Raw genomic sequence first — 24,223 nt, forward strand, 5'->3', positions numbered from 1 at the left:
CCTGTAGACTGATTTAATTATTGGCAGATTGGTTGTCTGCAGTGATCTTCCCAGGACTCCTCTCCGTCTTGCTGATTGGCCAGCGACTACTCCAGTTCCGGGATCAGCGGATCACCCGTCATTCAGGGCAGAGTTATCTTTTCTGTTCAGTTGGTTGATTGTGATTTGTGTTTACGTGAGCTTTTTGTTGAAACTTAGTGAGGCTTTTTGTTTGGGGATATTAGAAGTTTTGGAACCCATTTGTAACTATTTTTAGACTATATGTGAATAAATTGTCTTACTTCTTATACACCCGTGACTCAACTCGTATGTTCGTTCCCTTACACCCATAGACATAAAGGTACGTAACAACGATAAAAAAAAAAAGATGGTAAAAAATATGAAAATGTTCAGTCATGTGGCCTCAGCCCACCTCCACTCACCTGAAGTACCTCTGACTCATCTCTATGGTTGACTTCACTGCAATAATTCAGGTCAGGGATCAGCGTTGGCTGAAACTTAGCAGTTCCAGGGTCCAAACAGGCACTGCTGTGTTTGGGACACATTAAACTGCAATGGCTGCAGGTGGGTTTAAACCGTCTGGACTTTTAACTATGCTGCCTCAAGACACGTTAATACACAGTGTACTGATGACATCTCTATTCTTCCCACTAAAAATTTTAAACCAGGGTTTCTACTTTGGTTAAAATGTTTTTACTTAATGTTAAATAGTTTTTCTTACCACTGCATAGCAGCCTGTGTCTGTTCGAGATGAGACAGCTATACAGTTTGGTTCTGCACATAAAACCCAGGCAACTGAATTTAACATGTTGAGACTTGGTGGTGTACAAACCACCTTACCAAAAGTAGGAAAATACCAGGCAGCTTGAAGCTGACATAATGCAAAATTAATTCACTCACTGTAAATCATGGTCATCAAGCTGGTTGTATTCTAATCAGAGACCTGATGTATGAGAAGAGATGATAAAGATTTGATGATTGGTTAAAAGTTTTAGGAAGAATAAAGGTGGTTGTCACAAAGCGAGGCGTAGCTGTTTAAGAAAAAGATGTGTGTGCTGACTTTGCATTCTACAACAGCTTGCGGTTTTCCTTTTAGTACCCAACCAATTTGCCTCATTTGTCTGCCTGCTTATTCTGCATGCTGTCAGCTGTTGTACCCCCCCCCCCCACCACCACTAAGGCAAACCAGGAGATTGGAGTCTCGCACACACGCACACACACGTTAAACACACAGAGGGTGTACAGCTATGAAATTAGAACTTGCTGAGCTTGTTCAGCATTAAAAACCATAAAAGAGACTAACTTGCAGTAATTTGTTCAATCTCACACAGCTTTGCATTCAACCAGGCACAAGTTCCAACGCGGAGACGCTTTACAAACAGGTCGGTTTTTATTTTTATTGGAATACATACGGTCTGCTGTACAGTTGGCAGCTTTAAGAGACCTACATGCAGAGTGCGCCAGCCACAGTAAGGTTAAAACATGCACAATGAATTAAATCTAAAATTTGAAAGAAAAAACAAAACACAGTCCACCTGGCTTTGCTGACACACTGAGATGAAATAATCAATAATACATTTTTGTGTTGGACACCTCCTGATCTGCCCACAAATTTAGAAAAGCTCAGCTATTAAAACCGTTGATTGTGCAGGCCAGAAACTATCTGTGGATGAGAGGAGAAAAGAATAGATCCAGTAAAAATATCTTCTTTAAATTCTCGTTTCCTGTTAGATTATTTGTGTGCGTTTTACATATATACATGTGTGGGAAGGGGGGGGGGGCTGCATGCTTCTTTCTTTGGCAGCACATACAAACATACTGAGCAGAAGATGTACAAACCCTGAATTTATGAGGGAAAGCAGAGCAGCGACAAGGCAGTACTGACTGGCTCCCGTTTAAATGGGACAACACGTGGCAAACCACTCAGCCCCGCAGACCTGCTCAGCCCTGATAAAAATACACATAACTCTCATTATTCAATGACTATGGCAACGCTGGCTTCTCCCTCTCTGATCCAAAGTGTGTCATCATGTCCAGGTTGTGAGACATGTCTCATGTTAAACTACTAAACACAAAACACAGGAAGAGGAACTCTCCAGGAGTGTAATAGCACTGATGAAGAAACATTACCTTGCAAAAAAATATCAATCATAAAATCAAAATGGACAAATATTTAATATATTTCAATAATAAGGCCCACTTTACAAAATTACAAGATTTTCCTTAAATAAAAAAATCTATCCAATATAGATTCTAAAATAAGACATCTTTTGTTTAACAAAGAAATAAAAACACACATTAGCAGAAAACAAAAGAAAACCCTCAAAGTGAAAATCTCCCCTTTATTTCAGCATCTTGGAAACAGGGTGACCATCAGGGGGAAACACTGGAACTGTCTCCGACTGTAAACTGTAAATACTGTGGAATGATTTTGGCACAATGTTTGAAGGCTAAGACATAAACACGGTGCCATACCTCAACATATATCAAACACAATTCCTTGGCTGCCTGTACGCCAGTCTTCCTTTGTGAAATGATTTTTAAATACTCCAATGGGGCTGGTGCAAAAACAAAAACAACGTAAACGACACATTTGACTTTATTACATTCTGCAAAAAGTTATTAAATACAATTCTGGGGCACAAAAGAGGAAACTTTTTAACAAGGGGGGGGGGGGCTCTTTGGGGGTATTAGTCAATTGAGGTCTTTAAGTTAAGTGCTGGTTAAGTGCAGATTACGGCCTATGCCACCCTCTGACATCATGACCCCAGCTTTACAATGGAGGCATTGGAAGATAAGCGCCTGCTCAGTACTGGGAGTAATTTCTGCCTCACCACTCCAATCTGCACTAAGTACATTCTAGTCTACTCTTTAAAAAGGGGGGATGGGATTAAAAAAAAAACAAACATCTGTAAATAACAGATGTTTTTATGTTCTTCACCACACCTGTAGATGCTTTCTATAACTCTTGCTATTTGATGAGTATGAAGCAACCTCTTTTCTTTCTGTTCTCTACATCCTTTTCTCATAGCATCACCAGCCTTGTCCAATATAATCTTAAAACCACAGCAGCTATTCTACCAGTGCTCTGAATCAGCATGTGTTCTTTAAAACTGCCATAACTCCGGCGAACAAAGCCATTTCTTCACAGTGCCACAAACGCCATAGAAGTCTGGAAACCTGTAAAGTCCCGGATGACTAATCAGTACATTCCATCATGTCAGCACCATACCAACTCTCACCAATGAAAACATCAAAAAAGACTTATCACATTAGAGTGGTGGCATTTTGTGCAAAATATAGATGGAAGTCACAGCTGGTCTTCATCTTGGCACACAGCGCCCAGCCGGGTTTCATTGGACGGTGTGGATGTACAGCAGGGTAAGCGGAGGTGTTAGTGTACATGGGGGCCTTGTAAGGAAGAAAGGCGCTGTGCATAGCAGAGGATGGAGTTTCAACTTTGCCCTTTAAGAAGCCCTGCCTGCTTTGAACCCCTATATCCAGGAGGAAAGCCCTCCAATGGGTCATAAAACCTTTAGTTTCTGACAGGTGGACTCTTCCTGGAACCCCCTGACTTCAATCCTCTTTTCAAGTTAAGGATGGCGAAGAAATTTCAAAAGGAAATGTGTTTAAAGAGGAATACACGAAGGAGAGAGAGAGTAGTCCTTAATTGTGAGGAAGGGTGACACTACAGGGCTGTCTGCATAGTAGAGTGTCACATATAGGATGGAGAAAAACAGGTGACACAAAACTTTAGGGCAGCATGGTTGGCGTCACCTAGTAGCTGCTTGCAGTCGTTTTGCTCCTCTGCAATATCAGCTTGTAAGAAAACTATCTTTCAGCCACGTATGTACATTTTTAAACCGCTTTCTTTCTCTGGGATCTGCTGTAGCGTCCAATGCAGCACGCTGAGCCTTAAACAAGAACGCTTGCTGACAGTGACAACACCACACACACACACACAGAAGACCACATGCATCTCTGGCAACATGATCACAGACAAAACTGGACATGCAATACCCTTGTGTGTTTTAATTAACCACAAAGTAGACATCTCAGCCAAGCTGTCCGTCTTCTCCTCTTCTGTATTTAGAAGCCCTGAGTCAAGACGTAGAGGCAGGATTAGATGAAGCCCTGACCTCTGACTTTTCTGCTACCCAGGGAGCTGCCCGTCAAGATCTGGTGACAGGCCCCTGGCCTTCAATAAAACAACTCTCTGAACCAACAACACATATCACTGTCGTCTGAGGCCAAGGTTCTGCTTTTTGGGAAATGAGAATTCAAGGAAAATGCAGAGAAACAGAAGAAGATGGAGGTTGAAAGAAACACTTGGCCACTCAAAAACCCTAAAAGCAAAGTTGGAACTGGTTTAAAAGATGAGAGATTGGCACATCTTGTTACATGCAAAGAGTGGTGGTAGAAACAGTAACAAAGAGAGTGTAGACAGACCAAATGACCATCGGATCTTGGCACATGGACTGAGAGCTTTTAACAGCATGCCTGGTCTTCTTTTTTTTTTCTATCGTAAAGCCAGCAGCAGCCATGAAGAGACCACATGGAGATTCTTTCTGAGGCTACGACACTCTGCTACTTGGACAGTCAAATGCAGGGGGTAGCTTTTTGGGTGGTGGTGTGTACATTTCCTTAAAAAAGGTTATTCTTTTGTTTAGAGAAAAAGAAAAAAAAATCGTCCTCAAAGATCCTTGTTTTGACATCCCTGTGGGAGGAGTTCCCTTATTTTTACAATATATCACAATGCTCCAAGTAGAAAAAGTAGAAACAAATCAAAACCTTAACTTACAATAAGTATCAAGTCATTTTTGTAGGGATAGTTTACCACTGGGTTTCTGTTCAAGGCACAGATGCATGTGGTGTAGATATTTGTATACATAATAGAAATAATCATGAGTGGAAATGTTATTTTTGTTTAATAAAGAACATTTCTGAGTTTGGACCAAGCAAACTCCTCATTCGAGTCATCGTCTCTGACTATTTCTACATCATGATGACTGGCATTTCTACAGACACTGCATGGAGGACAGATGGAGTACATATAATCTCCTGCTTGCATAAAAAGTAAAGTGACAAAGTGGCAACAGGCTGGGCTCCTACCACCAAGCAGGCCTCTGGTAAATATATATGGGGAATAATAAATATTACAGCTAGTTGGTGGCTGGTAGAATGCAGGTAAACTGGGAAATGTGCTGAATCAGATTATCTGCACCAGGGTCCAATAAAGCACAGCACCAAACAGCACAACAGCAGAGGCAGATGTAGAGCAAGCTTCAATCGTTGTTCATCAGATTCAGAACAAGGTTCAGGGTTGTCATAGTAACACTTGTGTTACTTCGAACATTAGCAGACTGAACAAACTGAGAATGCAGGTGTGTGTAACTTGTCATTCTCAGCCGCATTCCTTTGTAACATTCAGAAACTTTTGTTCTGGGATCATAGCTGACATCGCCCGACAAACTTTTGGAGCCATTATAAAATCTAGCAGAAAACTTTTGAAGGAAATTACAGAAAAATTTAAAAATATCCGCAAGGTTTCTGTCATAGACATGCACCATTTCATCTTAACAAAAACAAACAAAAAACACCTTCTTCTATTACTGGCCAGTGGCTAAATCTGTTCTATGGCACTCTCACTGCTGCAGTGGCTCCTGCCAATGAGAAATTGCTCCAACACACCAACTCAAGTTGATGCTTTATGATGTCACAATGTTTTACACCTCTATAGACAAAAAAAAAAGAAAGAATCTGGGACGATTCGCACGGCGAATCCAGTCACATAAGGGCTGGACTGTCACTTCCTTGCTAGAGGTCCAACCCCGTCAGTCTTTCCTATGACTACACAGTATTTACTACAGCACAGAAAAAAAAGAAAATCACCCCCCTGTTAGGCCAGGTTTGCTGATAATCCAAAGTCCAATGTTTGTTAGCACAAACTCAATTTTTTATGCCCCTCTCAGAATACATGAATGAGGACTGTTGCTTCAGCTGTGAAGCAAAGCACCACCACAACCTCAAACTTGTATCATGGCTTGAGGTTATTTTCCTACATATGTGTGTTGCATTTCATTCCGTGCAATCTACATTTTTGTTACTTGACATGGTTGGGAAGAAAGGGAAAGGATGATGCAGAACAGGAAGCGAATTACAGAGAATCAAAATAACACACACAATAAAAGACATATCTAAGGTCCCAGTTTGACAAAAATGTTGTGTTTGCTTCTAAAATGTGGCAAACCAACAACTTTTTCTTGTTTTTCAAGGAAAGGGCATGCTGCGTCATAACCATTCAAGTGCTTTTCATTTATTACTTTGAAACATGCAAATGTTCACTCAATATCTAAGAGCCCTAATTAAAACCACTTTGAGGTCACTGTACGCCTGAAAGTGGCCACATAGGTTAAAAATAACCCTACACTGAAAATATGCATGTGTCTGCTTGTTGTTTGTGGATATGTATGCATGGCTGGTATACAGTTTCTAAACTGATATGAGTTCAGGATGATAAAGAAAACAGAAATCTGATAACATGGTAATTCGCTTCCTGTTTTTGGTCACATTTAAAGTAGAGATCTTTTGGTTTTATGAAGAATTCTATGTGACAATCCAGCCCTGTGGGATGCAGATGCTTTGTTAAACCAGCACTGTTACTGACTGCAGATCAAGTTTGTCTCTTTCAGTGACAAACAAAGGTTGAAGCAATAGCGACGCATCCAACTCCACTGAGACTACAGTAATGTTTCTCTGACAAAGGCATTCTCACTTTCATGAGTCACTCTTCTTCCATTTAAAAACTGTCTGGCACGCAGGGAAATCTTCAGTCCTTCCCAGCACGCCAGCCTCTCCCTTGTCAAGTTTTAGGGTTACACTATAATACATCCAACACAAGAAGCAGAAGAGAAAACGTGGGCTGGTGGGGTGATCTCTCAGGCACCGCACGGGCACCAGCTCTCCAGGATCTAGGTGCACACTCATGATCAGGTTTGTGGTTTGTAGTTTTATTCTTGTTGCAAAAGCTGCAGATGTTGGAGATGGGGGTTGTATGTATGGCCATTAGTTGATGAAAAACTGGTGTCTGGCCCTCCTTCTGTCAGTGAGAGCTTAATTGAGTGCTGTGATAAAAGAAATGAAACAAACCTCTTTATATACAACTATTCATCATCATAACAACACAACTAATTTTATGTCAAAGCCCCCTAACAGAAGTGACATCAGTGCAAAAGGGTAATTAAAATCTGTTTCTAATATTAACAAGTTTCAGGAAACAAAAGAAAAGAGGCTGCGTCATCCTACCAGTCTTCCTGTTATAGAAGTTCTGTTCGGACCCAGCTGGTCTAATGATGTTCAGACTGACGGTGACTCCACGGTCTACTTCCCGCTCCGCTCCTCCCCTCGGCTCTGGCCCCTGACCCTTGTCCTCGACTAGACCATGGCTCCCCTCCTCTGGAAGAGGCTCCTGCTGTCTTAGACAACCTGTCATAAGAGCTCCCCAGGTGTTGCAGATCACTGGTGGGTAACTGTCGTCTCCAAGAGGCCGGGCTGCGGCTTGGGATCGGATTAGGGTCTAGGCTATCTGTGCCCTGGAGCAAAGAATATGAGAAAGACGGAAATTAGAGTAAAATACTGTAAATTGTCTTAATAATAAGCTGCTGCAAGGACCTGTTTAGTATGCAGATAATATGGACCAGCTTGGTTTATAAAGAAAGAAGAAAAATCCAGAAACACAAAGGTGACTTCATCCGATTTTATTTTTTGGAATTGTGTATCTGAGCTCTGGACAATTTGTTGGTATTGTTTGGAGTTTTGTTATGGACTTTTGTCTTATGTGGGTATTAAAGACGGGCAGTTTATGTTAACCAGTGTTTGATGGAGAAACTCTGCCATGTGGACTTCTGCCAGAGGAAAATTTCCCAACCAAAAACCCCAAACATGCCCCAAGCTGAGAGATTTATAATTTGGTGGGCTGACTACAAAATAAACCCCAAGTTACTAGTCTGTGGTGGCTACATCGGCACGTCCTCTCTCATAACCTCAGTAACCCCGCTTCAAGAAAGCAAGAGTTAGATGACGGTGCAGTTTCTGAAGCACACAGAAACAGCACCCGCTCCTGTAATTTCAGCTTTAAAAAAGCACCATAATTAGTGACATTTGGTGGGTTGGAGTTGGCTTCTGGTGCCGTTTTAGAATGAATTCTCACTAATTGGCTTTAATGGAGCCCTCCTGGACCGCCTTTCTCGGTCTCCAGGGGTAACAGGCAGGAAATAAGTCACCATGCAGCGTCGCCGAGTGGGTGTATTTAGTGTGGTCACTTCCTGCCCCAGTTACTGGGGAAGGGGGTAACAGGCAGGAAATAAGTCACCATGCAGCGCCGCCGAGTGGGTGTATTTAGTGTGGTCACTTCCTGCCCCAGTCACTGGGGGAGGAAACAGTGGAGTGGCATATTCTCCTTCTATGGTAAACCAATGCTACAAGGGAGTTTTTACAAAGGTTTCCTTAAAAAGTGTGCCTCCAACTCAACAGAAAGATTGTACAGTACAAAACACAATAACAGAACGAAAAGATAAAACCTTAATAAAAACAAAGACGACGATTGGATTATAGATAATAAACAAAAGTTCCATAAATATTTGCCCATATCTTATTTGATACACTTAGATATAGAATTAAAGAAATGAGAAGTAATTTGTCAGTTAGCTTTCGACCCAGTATGACATTAATTTAGATATATTTTATGTTTTTTATTGTAGGACTTTGTCTTTTACTATGTTTTAGTTGTATTTTATTGTTTTATTATTTGTTTATCTTTACACATTTTATTTGTTACTGATGTACAGCTCTTTGTTTTAAGCTGTGGTTGTATTAAAGTAATTTATAAATAAAGTTGATATGGTATGGTTTTAAGGAAAATAAATTGTTCTCTCCCACTGCAAAGTATGTCATAAATGCCCTTAACTCCCTGTAGCTCCACCTTTAAGTGCGTTTGGCTTATTGTCTCCAGAAATCCTTCACTTAACTAGTGCACACACACCGAATGCCTTTTTCCGCTCACATTGAACTGAAAACATTAGCGGAGGCTGTGTGCAGTCTTAAGTCTCTAATGCAGAGTGACGTCCAGCAGGTTTAAGAAATCAAACAAGCAGCGTGTTGGAGCTTCTGCAGAACAAATTATATCCCTGCTTTAAATCCGCCTGTTTTTGGTTTCTTGCCTCATTTTAAGGAATGACGTTGCATTGCCAACCCAAACTCTTAAATCTGCTCCCCAGCAAGACAATACTCTTGACGCGCCAGGTAAAATGTTACAGACAGGGTACATTTTTTCCCCGGTGTTTCAGTCATAATTTACTGCTGAAAAGCCATTCATTTATTGTTCTTCATGGGTCACTTGCATGGAGTCTGTCCTGACTTACTACTGAAAACACCCCGCACAATGTTATTTCAGAGGGATTTTTAAGTGCAGGTCACATCAGGTGAACGAAGACTGCTAAAGCAGCTATGAATTCACGCTTTCTCTTGCTGCTTGCCCCAATTTTTTATTTTATTTTTTTTTAAATTCAGTGGAGGATGTTTTTGTATCTTAATCATGGCTCGTATCAGCCTCGCTGTCCTCTGCCAAACATAAGTTCATCGCTCATTCATGTACAGGCTGAGGTTTCCTTCTGCTACAGTGGGAGGAATCACTACAAAGCTGTTCTGTTCAGTAGTCTGAGGTGTGGAGTGACAGCTACAAAAGCAAGAACCCATTATTATAGCAATGACACGTTAGGCTTATTCTCATCAGACTTGCTGCTAAAGTGGGTTTTAAATCATTGACCTCTATTAGTGGCTGCAGTAAGGGACAATGCTTTCAACCAAATAGTAACATCAAACACCATCCAGAGTTGCAACTGATCTATTAATCAGTAGTCAGGGAATTAATTGGCAATGAAGGCTCTTCTGCATCAGTCTGTCACGGTGAAAAAGGAGCTAAGACAAAATGTGAAGTTCTTGATATGGTGGTCGGGTGCATTTCAGCTATGGTCACGAGTTATAGGTATTGACTGAAAGAATGAGATTTTAGATTCAAAGGGCTGATGTTTTCTGAGTTTCCTCCACAGAGTGGATGGACTCTCCCTTCGAAATGAGCTGAGAAACTCAGTCATTCAGGTGGGTTTCAGAGAGCCGCTGCTCCTCTGCATTGAGGAGTTTGTTGAGGTGGTTCCAAAAATCCTCCCTGATGGGATGTTCCAGGCATCTCCCAATGGGGGTAGATCCCAGGGATGAACCAGGACACTGGAGGGACTATAACCTAATGTTGTCCCAGTGACCCAGTCTCAGATGATGGATGGATAGATATGAATTTTTCATTCTTGAATCCATTTCCGGTGAAAAGCACCTCACTACTATCCTCCGTCTGCTTTCCAATTCTGCTCCATATGCAATCTTTATAATATTGTCATCTAACTGACAAAATAAAAAGATTGTACACTGGAAATGCTAATAATGATTAACTGATGCTTACATTGATGGTTAGTGGTACTGCCATAACAATGGGAAGAATAACCACAATCTTCATCTTTTGGACATCATAAAAGTCTGCCCAATAAAATAAACAAATAAATATATTAAAAAAAAAGTCTGCCCAAAATGTCATGATATTTCAGTCTGAGACAAGGTAAGGAAAGTAAAAGGAAAAAAGGTAGGAGAATTTACAGATCAGGATGACCTTTCACTAAATGAATGGTCACATAATTCCTATAAGAAAATCAAAGAAAGAAAGAAAATCTATACACTATCAGCCAGCCCAGGTTACTTAAAGGCACTGGGAATGTCGTCTCCTTCTTAATGACTATTGATTGGCTGACAGCACCTCACTGATTCACAGTAAGCTTATTTTACTTCTGCTCTACTATATGATGGCAATAAAAATGACTTTCGACATCATTTCATCCTCAGAAAGAGAAAAAATCCTGAATGTTCCAATGAGCTTGTTATTTCAGCAACGTGTTTCATGTTTAAAGAGAATTTATGAGCAATGGGTTCCTAAAAAAAAGAAAAAACAGGCAAATAAATAAAAACAAACGTGGACTGAAACTAGTTTGAAACTGTGCCAAAAATAGAGGCACAGCTTAAGACTTAAATAATAATCAACAGGATGTTAGTTCATTTTGACTATTTAGTTCATTTTGAGTCTTTGTAGTAACGACTTTCTTCTACCAACCTTTGACACTGTAATCACAGACTAATCCCGACTTCCACTATCCCAACTGCAGCTGTATTTGTCCAATCCTCTTTTCAGAGGATGCTGTTCAGACCACTGAAATGTTTTAAAAATCCAAACCAAAAGGCATCCGGCTGTGATCCAAGATATGCTTCAAAGCCCATTTATGTTCTGAAGGGTTTGTTTTGCACTCTGGCAATTTTTGCTCATAACTGCTATCCAAACTAAGTGACCAGTTCATGAATCAAACATCTGGATAAGCAAGAGTTTACTGTACCACAAAGTCAAATAAGTGGGTTTAGGAAATTCCTACAATAAAATTTCAATGTGGATGATGGATGAAAAAAAACAAGACAAAACAAAAATCTTGATGGGATGGCAGCAAGTAGTAGTTTATCAGGTCACTGCTGAAGGGGACTCTTTGATAGCCTGAGTCTTGGGTGAGTGATGTTGGACAGGGTCAGAAAGTCAACAAGAGACCTATGTTTAGAGTTCGTGAGTCTGAACATACAGAGCAAGGGGTCGAAGCTAAGTGGTGTAAATGAGTTTACACTGACCCTGACAGAGATCCTCAATGCATTATGTTGTTCATATCAAGTCGTGATGACAAGCTAAATGATGGGAGGGGTTATCTTTTATAAAACAAATACCCCCGACACAGTTTCTGCAAGTCTCCCTCAGTGATGAAAGGGAGCATCAGAGTGGTGAGGCTCAGTGTTAGACAGATTTCATTAAGCCCATGAAAGCTAATGAGAGGGAGGACTGTGCTGGCAATTACAGCTCTAAGGCCATGTTAGCTGCTATGTTTTTTATACAATGTTGGCCAGAGATGAAAGACTCAAACAGAATGCTCTGATGTCTGTGACGGCCATGTACATATAGTGTAACTATAAAAGAAACTGTAAAAGGTGCATGTTAACTTGAACAACTATAGGATTGTGTGAGAAAGAAGCAGCTTTGTAAGAATGTACTTGGGTCAATGCAAAGTGTTTCTAATGCTAATGGGTCATTGAGTTTAGCATCAATTAAACTCTACAAAAATATTTTAACCATGAAGTAAATGGAAATAATAAATAAGGCTAGAGGTTGATTAGTCAATGGACTGATAAATAGCAACTATTTTGCTGAATAATGTCGTCAATCTTTCAAGAAAACAAAAATATTGAAGCAATAAAAAATATTCTCACACTGCAGAATCTTTAATCTTTTGAACAAGACATTTGAAGAGATGCAAGACAAAAACTCTCTAAATGCATACATCTCTCTCACTGTAGCTCACAATCGGCACTAAAGATGGTGGAAGCGATGGCTGACACTTTGTATGTGTTTGTCTCCTTGGCGACACCATTTTATTTATAGGGGGAGCACACATTATTTTTTGCCCAAAGGCCTGTAGCTGAACCTCATTAGTCAAACTGACAGACTGGCATGTTATTGCAGCCTGCTCTGTATGCATTATTACATCCATCTGATGACATATCAGATACCAGTAGACAGTTAAGTTCACATAGTCTCTTAGTTGGCTTGTATAAAAGTTTACAGAATTCAGTCTGACTCTTTGTACAGCTCATGTCAGACTGGATATGAAAACTTAAAGTTAGAGCTATATATACAAAGCATGAGTCTCACTCACTGACAGACATGAATATAGTACATGCCAAATAGCAACAGTGTAAGGAGGCATATACTCAAACACATAACTTTTTATATGTAATACAGAGAAGTATTGCTTTTTGTGTAGAGCATTTAAATACTGTAATCTGGTGGCACATTAAAATACAAGAATGCCTTTTTTTTTTCTTCTTGAGGTTTTCCTAACCTTCTTTTCTCCCTGTTGAGGTATTTCTTTCATTTTAATTCGCCCTCTTTTTGTGTCCCACCCTCTTCTCTTTGTGCTTACTGGGGCAGCAGGAGTGGAGCCTGCAGAACTGCTGTGGTAAGCTTGAAGTCACAGAGTTTGGCGTCAGGGAAAAATACACATTGAGCTCAAATGCAAAGTGGACACACCAGGAGCTCAGTCCTGCAGCTGTACTTTCAGGATAATTCACTCTCAAAGCAAAACTATTTGAAGAATGATCCAGAAATCACTTAATCTGAAGATTTGAGAAGTCACAAATGCAGAAGTGCTTCCAGATCATTGATTTGTAAAATGAAAAAAATTTTTACTTTCATGACACACAAATAACTTTTTAAGTGTTAAACAAAACTCTCTAAAAAATGGTTATTAGTGTACTCTAGAGCCAACCATAGGAAGCAATTTAAATATTGATGAAAACAATCAATTAATTAAGTAAAGAAAAAAAAAAATTGTATAAACTCAAAATCTGCTGTCCTACCGGTGGTGGTTGTGTGTAGGATCGGTTCCAGGACTGAGAAGTAACAGGTGCATGAGGTAAAGTTCTTCCCAAGCCTCCAGGTTCAACAGTGGGAGACTGAGATCGCCTGCCTCTGCGATACAGTGGTTCCTCAGCTTCTTTAGTGTTTGTAACAGAGCTGGTGATCCTACGCATGTACACCTGGAATAGTGATCAACACATACAACATCATATTTACTGCCATCATTCATTTCATTCACTTACTTCTTTGCAGAAATTTACAGAGTTATTCTGTTACCTCTGCAGGGGAAGGCTTGGTTCCCTTCTGAGCTGTTGAACTCACACCAGCGCCTGCACCGCTGTTTACAGTTTCCTCTGTGTCAAAGGTGGTTGCACGATATGCCCTCCATGTTGTTGCAGCCTCTGCTTCATCCTCAGATCCACCATCCATCATTGCTTTTGTGCCCCCTCGTCCTCGACCAGCCTCATCCACTGACGTGGCGCCTCGGTTCCTCCAGGTGCTTCTCATGGTCACATTCTTCATGTCTGGTAAACTGTCTTCTGGGGAGGGCTGGCTTTGTCTTTGGCTTCTCCAGCTGGTGACTGTGGTTGTGCTGCTGCTACTCTCAAAACCCGATTCTGTGTCATTGAAGTCTGCAGAGGTGGTGTCTGCAGACTGGAGGCTAAAATTGCTGCGTTGGCAGCACAGGTGGCTAGTGGTGGTCTCCACCCTGGAAGTGTTGTGAAGTTTGGACCTTGATGAGGAGTCATTGTGGTTATCTGTCCCACAGTTCTGGTCCTGGCACGGCCGCAATGTGATCTCACTCTTGGGTATCGAGATCTCATATGGGACGGAAATACTGCCATGGTGGTCACTGCTGGGGCCTGGAAATAAATAAAATTATATCACATATTATCTTAGAAGAATACTTTATTGATGCAACAAACTAGTAATTGTCTTGAATCTATTTGTCCAAACTTTTAGTTTGTGACAAAAATTAACAGAAGCATACATTTAAAAAAAAAAAAAAAAAAAAAAAAAAAGTATTTTATAAAACAAGTACGTCTTTTAGAATTTCCCCATTTCATTAACCTTTTCTAAAGTGCAACATACCAAATAAGTGTATGTAAATCAAGCTAGTAACATCTATTTACTGTTACATGCACTTTGCTAACATGTTCAATCAGATTAGCAATACAGTCAGAGGTATAACTGATCAATAAATTGATAAATAATATATAAATATCTAATAAAAAAAAAACCTACAACACAGTATTTTGACCTCATCATAATCTGATGCCTGATAACTTTTCTTTACTGCAGTGTTTTCAGTTTTACTGCAACAACTGCATCCCCAAATCTAAACAAAGCAACCAGAGCAATGGAGACAGAAAACACTTCAGCAAGTATGACAGAGAGAATCAGGTGTGATGTACTTTTCATTTCCTGCATCACTTTCACTTAAAGAAAAGGAACATTTACAAACTGCAGATTTCATGTTAGCAAATCAGCATGAACACAACGAATCTCTGCTAAACACTTAGTAATGTTAGAGTGAGCATCACATAGCATTCGTGGAAAATCCATCAGTCTTAACCGCTTGGGATATTTATATATATTTAAAACCTTATTTTTTTTCACAGCAGAACTTCTATCACATCAGCTTTAGCATTAAATTATCATATTGTACTTTACAACACTGTTGCTGGACTTTAACAACAGAAATAACTTTAAAAGACACTTCAATATCTTAATCAACTAATCCAGTTGATATGCTTTAATAACACATCATATTCTAGTTACTGAATGAAGTGTTTAGATTTCTGATATCTTTATGCGGTTGAATAACGATTGTCGCGTTACATCCCAAACGGTGCAAATTCCTTCAAAAAAGAAAAAAAAAACTGCAATTAAGCTAAATATTCTGCTTGGGTATGGTCACAAAACTATAAAACTATGCTCTCCATCTCATTCTGAATTGTTTAACCTACCTATGAGGATGTTACTGGTAGATGTGTGGCGCTCTTTGATTGACAGGGGTTCACTGGAGACGCTGCTGCTGCGACTGCTAGTTCTGGAAGAGCTTGGGTCATTGGGGTAGATGGTTATACTACTGGTCATTTTACTAGTGGTAGTCACAATGGGCTTGGTGGAGATCTTGGGTTTGCCATTTGTAGACAAAGGTTCAGAAATCATTACTTCCTTCCTGTCAATCTCAACAATAGCTGGCTTGATGACGGCTTTTGACCTAAGCGCTTCTCGAGGGCTGCACACTCGCTGGATCTCAATTGCTGATGGAGTATGCACCGGTCCCTGATGACCCCCCTCAGCTAACTGGGTCCTGGTGTGCAACTCCTCATCAAATGAGCTCCTAGAAGAGGAGCCCTCTGAATGTGAGTCATGGACATGAGGGTGTCTAACATACCTAGAGGATGCAGTTCTAGTGCTTACAGTTGTACTAGTTGTCTCAGTTACTGGTTCTGGTTCAGAAGGCCTGGAGCTCGTAGATTCTGTTTCAGAGGCAGAGGAATGACCCTCGGACCCGTGATCATTGGGCAGCAGTGGAGTAATGTGAGATCTGTAGGCCGTGTAAGATCCATTAGCTTTGGATAGGGTGGATGCCACAGATACAGAGACAGATTCTTGAACATGATCCACTGATTCCTGATCAGAGACAGAAACTGTTTCCTTCTCAAGTGCAGAGCTGTTGTTGATGTTGCAGGAGCTGTCAGGTACTACATCAGAGTTGTTTGACTCACTATCACTACCTACATACAGTTTTGAAAACTTTTCTCTGCTCTTTTTTATCTCCCCATCAGGTTGCTTAAGCGCTGTCCTCTGTGGTTTGTGGTCATTAGCTGCTGGAGGGTAGCGACTAAGTACAGACACTTTCTTAACATCAGTAGATGCATGTACAGAGGTGTATGAGGCTCCTCTTGTCTTTTCCTCAGTAACTCGAGGAGTCTCTCTTATTCCATTATCAGAAGAAAATGTAGCAGCTGGGGTTTTAGGCGTCCTTCTGCTCTTGTGAGCAGGACTGAGAGCTCTCCTAACAGACTTTGGAGAACTCTCCTCAGATTGACTGAGCTCCTTGCTTCTCAGTTTGGTTTCTCTCTTATGCTGAGGAGAGAGCTCCCTGTTCCTGTGCTTGGGGGAGCTTGGTTCTGAGACAGTTGCAGCACTTCTATATTTAGGCTTCTCATGTCTGTAACTTCCCTTCACAGTGATCTCCTCATTATCAGCTTTGCCATTCTCCAGGACCTTAACAGGGCTGTTGAGACAAATGTTAGTGCTTTCATTGCCTTCTTTATCCATGTTACCAATTCCATTCCCCCCAATTCCACCTTTTCCGCACAGCTGCGTCCTTAGCTGTTCCACCTGCTCGCTGAGTAGGCGAACTCGGTTTCGTTCCATCTGGAACTTCTCATGAAGTTCACCATTTTTGGACTCAGAGTTCTTCAAATCCTCTTCCACTATTTCCAGCTGTTTAAGGCGATTCTTTAGCCTCTCTATTTCTAGCGTCAGCTCCTTTGCTTTGTTGTCCTCCTCTTGAGAGCCATCAAGACTGCTGTTCTTCTCATTCTCAGATTTGTTGACAATACCAATGTTCTCATCAGCCAGTTTTAAGTAATCAAAGCTCTTCTTGCATCCGGGCAGTTTACTTGAAAAGAGCCCTGTGGATGACAGTTCATCCTCAATTCTTGACCTCATGAGATCTGCATGACCAGGGTCTGTCGACATGCCGAGGCGGTTCTTCTGGTGGTCCAGCTTTTCTTTCAGCTTTAGAATGAGCTTCTCATCCTCTCGCTGCTTCTCCAACAGCCTCTTACGCTCACTCACAAAGGCCTGAGTGAATCCCTTGAGTTTCTCAAGCTCCACAGCCAAAGCTTGCTCTGCTCTGTCCAGCTTTGTTTCTGAACCCTCCATCTCTTTCAAACGTGCTTTTAGCGTTTCCAGCTCAGATGAGAGCTTCTTGGTCACATTCTTCTCCTCATTGAGGCTAAGGCAGAGTTGGCTGCAGTCAGACTTGCTTTTAGCAAAAGCTTCTTCCAGTTTCTCCAGTTCTGCCATCCTCCGCTGCAGACGTTCAATCTCAGCCTTTAGCTCCTTTGTAAGGTTCTCCTCCTCTTCCAGTTTCTCTCTAACTGTGCGGCACAGGTCCTCAGCTTTGCGTACCTCCTCATCTTTACCCTGGATCTTCAAAAGACGTTTCCTCAGCGTTTCCACGTCACCAAGAAGTGAGGAGTTGCTGCCCTCTGCTTGGATGACCTTGTCCTACAAAATGAGAGAGTTCATTAATCTTTTCGTGTTGTGTATTTCTGTTCCACTTCTCTCCACTTATTTCCTGTGACACGCACACACAAACAAACAATGTAAGATTGTCAACTGTTACTGACCTGCAGGTCAAGCAGCTCATCCTCCGACTTTTGGAGCTTGTTTGTTGCTTCTTCCAGTTCATCCAGTCTTCGGCCAAGACTCTGTAGCTTGTGCTTCAGGTGGCGATGGGTCATGTCTTTATGATCAGACATGGCTGCAAACTTTCGTAGCGTATTTTGTTGGGTTTGTGTCGTCTTCCAGGTTATTTGATGACAAAATGTCCAGGGTTCCACATCTGTGTGGTAGTGCGAGCAAGTCTTTAAGGCTCTGCAGGAAAAGCTATTTTCTCTGTCTTGTTGCGTTTTCCCAACTGAGTCTTTAAGATTTCAAAATTTCCTCAATGTGGTGTTAAGCAGACACATCTGGTATCTGTAGGAGGGAGAGAGGAAGCAACACTTAGTCATCCCAAATTTGTCATTAGCAATAATTTGTATTGTTAAAAGCAGCTCAGTGACTCAAATGAGCCAAAGAGCATAAAAATGAGCTGATAGTTGATGGCAACAACATAGTCAGCTTAAAATTAAGTAGCTTATCTAACTAATGTAACACAAACCATAAAACAAGGCCAAATAACAAGAAATGTATTGCAAAATCACTGACTCATGTTTTGGCACATAAATAAATACTCCAATTGCACATTTTCAGCAACTACAAATATGACCAAGATTTACTTTCTCAAATTACATTAAGCTTATTGATCTTTTCATACACAAAATAATTATAAAATTATTTGTAGCAAAGGTATGAGTGCTAATCAAGCTTGGAATTAATTGAACACAATAGGCCAGCTGCAATGCTCGATATTTTTGCCATTCTGTTTCCATGCTTTTCACCTTGCCTGTCCTTTGAAGGATCTGGGGACAGCACACTTCTTTCATGCATATGTGTGGATGGGGGTTTCAACATATCTGCAGAGGCTTGTGAACAGTCCCACATGCTTTGTTGTCTCTCTGCTCTTGTATCCTGCATCGATCATTGCCTGCCAGCTTCTGCTGACAGCAGCATCTCTCTATCACACTGCCCTCCACTGCATGACCAACCAGTCACAACACTACAGCGTTCATGACCCCTTGGGACAGTAGTGATAATAAAGAAAAAAAATGTGGCACTCTTAGATCCCACCATTATTAGGGTGTATCACACAATGGCAAAAATCACATAATTTACCTGGTAAGGGTAAATTAGCTTTTCTTCCCTTTTTATTGTTTGTCTGTACAATTATGTAGGGGAAGGGTTGTGTTTCATTAAAATGTGTTAGCTCCCATATGTAAGCCCAGCACTGCACACAGATTATGTGAGCACAGATCATTAGCACATTACTGTCTGTCAGCAGGGCCAACGTATATCTAACAGGCGACACTTGGGTCTCATGCATGATTTAGGTAGTGGGCTTTCCAACCTCTGCTTCTAAATCCCATCATCCCCTTCCCCCTTCATTCAGCTGAGCTTCTCCTACTGACCACAAAAGAGAGGGGGGAATATCGACCGAACGGTAGAACACAACATCTGCACACATCATCACTTATCGACCCCCAGACAACAAGCTCTATACTGTTCCATGTCTCCCCTCTCTTCTACTTTACTGTGCCCAGATATTCCTCTCCTAAAGCTGCAAACTGCTACATGAAAGCATTGGTGTAGTTTATTATTTTTCTTTTACATTTTACTGCTGTGAAAACATCAACCAGTGCAGTAAATCTTCTCTATATACAGTACATGAACCATGTGTGTAGATAGTATATATATATATATATAGTAAAACATGCCATTCTCTGGGACTGAATAGTATGTTTCCTATATTTTCTATTTGATTTAAAAGCCTAAACCAGTTTAGCCACAATTCATTAAATGTCTTATTGAACACTAACCAAAGCAATAAGATTTGAAAGTCAGTGCATCAAAGATTACTTTATAACAAAGCACAATGAGAACTTAAAGTGTTCAGCTGCGGTGGTTTAATCATATTTTTTTCCCTCTTTCATGAGGTCTAGTGGTTTAGTAATCTTCTCAGTGAGTACAAGACATCAAGGAAATGAAGAACATGGATTGAGGAGGGAAAAAATTGGGGAAAGAATAGTGAGAGAAAATGTTGGGGAAAGCTTCAAGTCTGCCTGCCTACTTCAACACCAAAACATTTTGGACTCTAAGTCTTTGTGTGACGTATTTACATTATTCATATGTGGTATGTTAAGTGAATTCAGTAGCTCAATATTTCTGAGTTGTCTTGAGCTAGCCACTGTGATCCAGAGTCGTCATGACTGATCTTATTCCAGTGGAGTAAAACTACAACGAGAAGTTCCCATATATCTGTCAAAACCAGACTGGTCTGTGGTTCAAAAGATTTTGGTTCAATTCTTCATCACAGGATGACAGGTCTTCCGACTGCAGAAGTAGCTTAGGGAAAATGTTAAAATGAAAACAATTTTGGCTTAGCACAGTGCTCATTATCTTAGGAATTGATTTTGGTCTCTACCAGGCATCCCAGCTGAGCCCTGTACTGGTTAGTAATGGCATTTAGCTAGGTCCAGTTACCCCTGTTTTGGCAGACAGCCTCCCACTCCTCTCATTCTCTCTCTAATTCTTTGCCAGTTTTCTGCTTCCCTTCCTCGTTTCTCCCCTCCATCTCTTTTTGACAATCACACCAATTCAGCCAAGTGGGCGTTTTTTTTAGGGGTGGCAGTGCGTGCAAAATGACTTTGGCCCACCATTGCTAAACCAATCAACATACCTGATTCACTTATGGCAGGCACAGGGCCTCATTAGCTAAAATCAGGACAAGATACAATGGAAATAGTGGGATGGAGTGTAAGATGAAGAAGAAAAAGCAAAAGAAAAAGAAGCAAAGGAAGTTCAGCCCATCAACATTTAAGATCATAAGATTATTCCAAGCTGAAACCAAGACCCACACAGAGAAACAATTATAAACCTCAGTATTCCTGTGTTTATTTAATTTTCCACACTTGGGTCCTCACATGCTTCAAGAGGATATTCCTGCTTTTTAAATTAGTCTTGATAAACGAGGAGAGGAAGAGGTGTGCGGCCAAGAACATGTTTTAAAAAGTAAAGAAGAATGAAGAATCGGATAAAGAAGGGAAAGTAAAAGAGCAGGCACAAGGCTGCTGAGGTTTTCTGAACTCGACTCAAACTGAGTTTCATTCCACTGTTCTGAGCTTTGTTTGACAATTATGGAAATCCTGTAGAGGGTCGGAGCGCTGAGGCAGGAAAACTGACCTCTTTTTGTAGACACATTCCTAATGATGGACTAACCAGGGCACTGCCAGTTCCTCGCTCTGCCTTGTCTGTTCTTCACCAGGCTCTCTAGGTTATACTGCCAAAAACCGTTTAGTATGTAGAGAACTGCCACATAGAGCAGGGCAATTTGCAGCTTGATAAGATTTCAGTCCAGCAGATTCCAGTGAATAGTTTCTGACCACATTCACATTTGTCTTTTGCAGGTGACGTATAGTCCTGACTCAGTTGCTAACCTGCTGGAACTACTTGTATGCAGCAGGACATTTTATACACAGAATGTTTGCCATCATTTAATAAACAAACACATACAAAGATGGACTAAAAACATGTTTAAACCAAACCCGGTTAGCTGCTTAGTTCTATTTTTGACTTACACTTCCAGTAGAGGGGCTACTGCCTTTGTTATGAGAAGCAGAAGTTTGGTTTTATCCCTTTATTTGTGGGGTTTTATTTTAGCTGAAGAATGTAATTTATTAGAAATTCCCCTGCTCTGAACTACAAACCAGGAATTCACGGGCAACTCATAAGCTAAGTTTTATAACCATACAGTATGTTGTTTTCACAAATGCAAAGCAATCATTACATGCTGTTGACGTGTTGTGAGTGGATGACATGTGAGAACACAAATGTCAACAGCATGTACTCTGGACTTCTTACAGAGATTTTCCACTCAGCTCCCTAGTAAAATGTACTGAAAACCACAGACAATACACAAACTGTTAAAGAGTTTGCGTGAGACAGTGAGCATGCATGCTGGTGAGGATTTCTTTTGTCTTCCTTTGAGAGTTAAGGAGCTGCATGTAAGAAGACAAGGGAAGTTTATTTTATAACACAATTCAACAACAGGGTGATTCAGAGGGCTTTACAGAATACAAGAAGCATAATTTAAAATAAAAAAAAAAAACAAAGAAAAAGGAAAAAGAACAGATATTGGGGAAAAACAGCATTAAAACATGAACAAGTTTAAAAAATCATGTTTATAACAAACATGTAAATTTGGTCTTTTTAAAATAAAAACTATTGAAAAGCAGCTTAGAACAGGTTGGCCTTTAACTTATTTAAATAAACTGAGTGTTTCAGCTGATCTGAGGCTTTCTGGGAGTTTGTTTCAGACATGTGGAGCATAGAAGCTAAATGCAGCTTCTCCGTGTCTAGTTTTGACTCTGGGAACTAATAGGAAACTAGATCCAGATGACCTGAAGGTCTGGTAAGTTCAAGAGGTCACCGATGTATTTTGGTCCTAAACCATTCAGAGCTTTAGAGACCAGCGGCAGAACTTAAAAGTCTATTCTCTGACAAACAGGCAGCCAGTGTAAACATCTCAGAGCTGGAGTGATGTGGTCCACTTTCTTGGTCTTAGTGAGGACTCGAGCAGCAGAGCTCTGAATCAGCTGCAACTGTCTAATTGATCCCAACTGATCTGAGTGAAGAACACAAATATCTGAATCTTGCAGGCTGAACTTTTTCCCTAGAGTCAACTAAGCCCTTATTAAGTCTGAAATATCTACAAATGAGTCCATATTGTGAATAAAGGAGGTATTTTTACAGTTAATCTATAGAAAGCAAGGGTGTCCTCCAATAATTGCTCATTGCTTTTTTCCATAGACCGGTATGCTGCTCTCCATTTATCTGTCAGTACTGTAGATACATGTAGTTCAGATATCAAGCTAGAAATACTCACCATACCCGTTACTTTTTTGCCTCCTTGGTGCAAAGAAACACTTTCTTATATAATTTTTCGATCAGTTGTTGTTTTCATTGTGGTCCTAGAACCAGTTCTAAATTGGTTCTTGCTAAAAACTGATTTGGCTTTCCACAGCTAGACAGCTGCAACAGAGGCGTGTCATTACATCACTTTAAATGCCTCTATGAATTAGGGCTTGGCGATACGGCCTAAAAATAAAATCTGATTTTTTTATAAGCAAATCCAATTTCCGATTTTTTTTCTTTTCTTTTACAAAACATAAATAAACTTATTAAAAACATTTGTTTATATAGAATAATGCCAGCAAAAATAAAGCATATGTCATAGCTTTTCCACCATATAAACTTCATATCTTACATAGAAATATGCGACATAATGCATCCGAGATCTCTTTCCATCTAGATCCTTATCATACAGGATCCACTGCAGAAATAATTCCCCTGATGAAGGTTGTCTCTTAACTAGGGTTTGTGGGTTAAGTTGACATCTGCATCTCATACAGAGCAGCATATCTCACTGCAGTTATACGCACAGCTAAATCCCAGGCGTGAGTGAAGGGTCACTTCACTGAATCGCCCAGCCCTACTATGAATACGTTTGACCCTCCTGTATCCTAAATTTCTTTGATCCATTACCGTCCATGGAGAAAGTCTACTGTCACAAACAACAAACCACAGCATTTCCCCCAATTTCTCGGGCAATGTATTTCTTTAATATCACCGGCACTGTTTAAATGCTGCTTAGTTGATAATACCAAGCGGTGTTTCTCCCACTGCTGCTTTGACTTCACACCCATGTTGAAATTCAGTTTATTGCCTGGTACACACATAACGATTTTCGGGCTGTTTTTATCCCGATTTTGCCTTTTCCCGACCTCGGGCGGCAAACGCCCGATCATCGTGAGATTTCTCTGTCAAATTATCATTTGGTCTGTGGTGTGTTACGAGCCGATTTGTCACGATAATCCGCTCCAAAACGGGTCATAGCCGACAATCAGGAATAGGCTTTTTGTACTTGAGCCAGAGCTTTGGTGGTCAAAGCAGAAACGAAAGTTAGAGTTCTCGTACAGAACCAGCACAGGAACCGCTTTGGTGGAAAATCCCCTTTTCCCTCCGTCTAAAGTGTCACTGCTCTTAATTTCCTACAAGTAAAGCCTACATGGTTACAAAGCTGGTCAGAGGTAAACATGAACTTGAGTTGAATGCTGTTTGGTGCTAATAACTTAAAAAAGAAAAGAAAAGGAAAAAAGACAAGATTCTGTTGTCTTTTATAAAAAGAAGGTGCAACGAGGGCCAGGCAATGATGAATGCACCAAACAGAGGAAAAAGAGGGGTTTTTACCAACAATACCCCAAAGACCTGGAA

At 40.6% G+C, this 24,223-nt stretch overlaps 1 protein-coding gene across 5 annotated transcripts in view; it reads right to left on the reverse strand.

The window, feature by feature from the left end:
• Positions 1–1,376: 1,376 nt before the first annotated feature.
• The window catches only part of luzp1 (leucine zipper protein 1), a 45,205-nt gene continuing 22,358 nt past the window's right edge, over positions 1,377–24,223 (reverse strand). For 4 of the 5 annotated variants that reach the window (XM_041971716.1, XM_041971718.1, XM_041971715.1 and 1 more), the window contains 6 exons: positions 17,923–18,271; positions 15,517–17,800; positions 13,823–14,409; positions 13,546–13,725; positions 7,306–7,592; positions 1,377–7,124 (listed from right to left, as the gene is read on the reverse strand). In XM_041971716.1, the coding sequence (XP_041827650.1) occupies positions 7,347–7,592; positions 13,546–13,725; positions 13,823–14,409; positions 15,517–17,800; positions 17,923–18,054 (3,429 nt within the window). In that variant the 5' untranslated portion in view covers positions 18,055–18,271 and the 3' untranslated portion in view covers positions 1,377–7,124; positions 7,306–7,346. Of the gene's footprint in view, positions 7,125–7,305; positions 7,593–13,545; positions 13,726–13,822; positions 14,410–15,516; positions 17,801–17,922; positions 18,272–18,735; positions 18,786–24,223 lie in introns of those variants that run through there. The other variant, XM_041971719.1, reaches the window with a different exon arrangement.

Source organism: Melanotaenia boesemani, chromosome 20, assembly GCF_017639745.1.
Source record: "Melanotaenia boesemani isolate fMelBoe1 chromosome 20, fMelBoe1.pri, whole genome shotgun sequence".
In the NCBI taxonomy this organism is placed as follows: Eukaryota; Metazoa; Chordata; class Actinopteri; order Atheriniformes; family Melanotaeniidae; genus Melanotaenia; species Melanotaenia boesemani.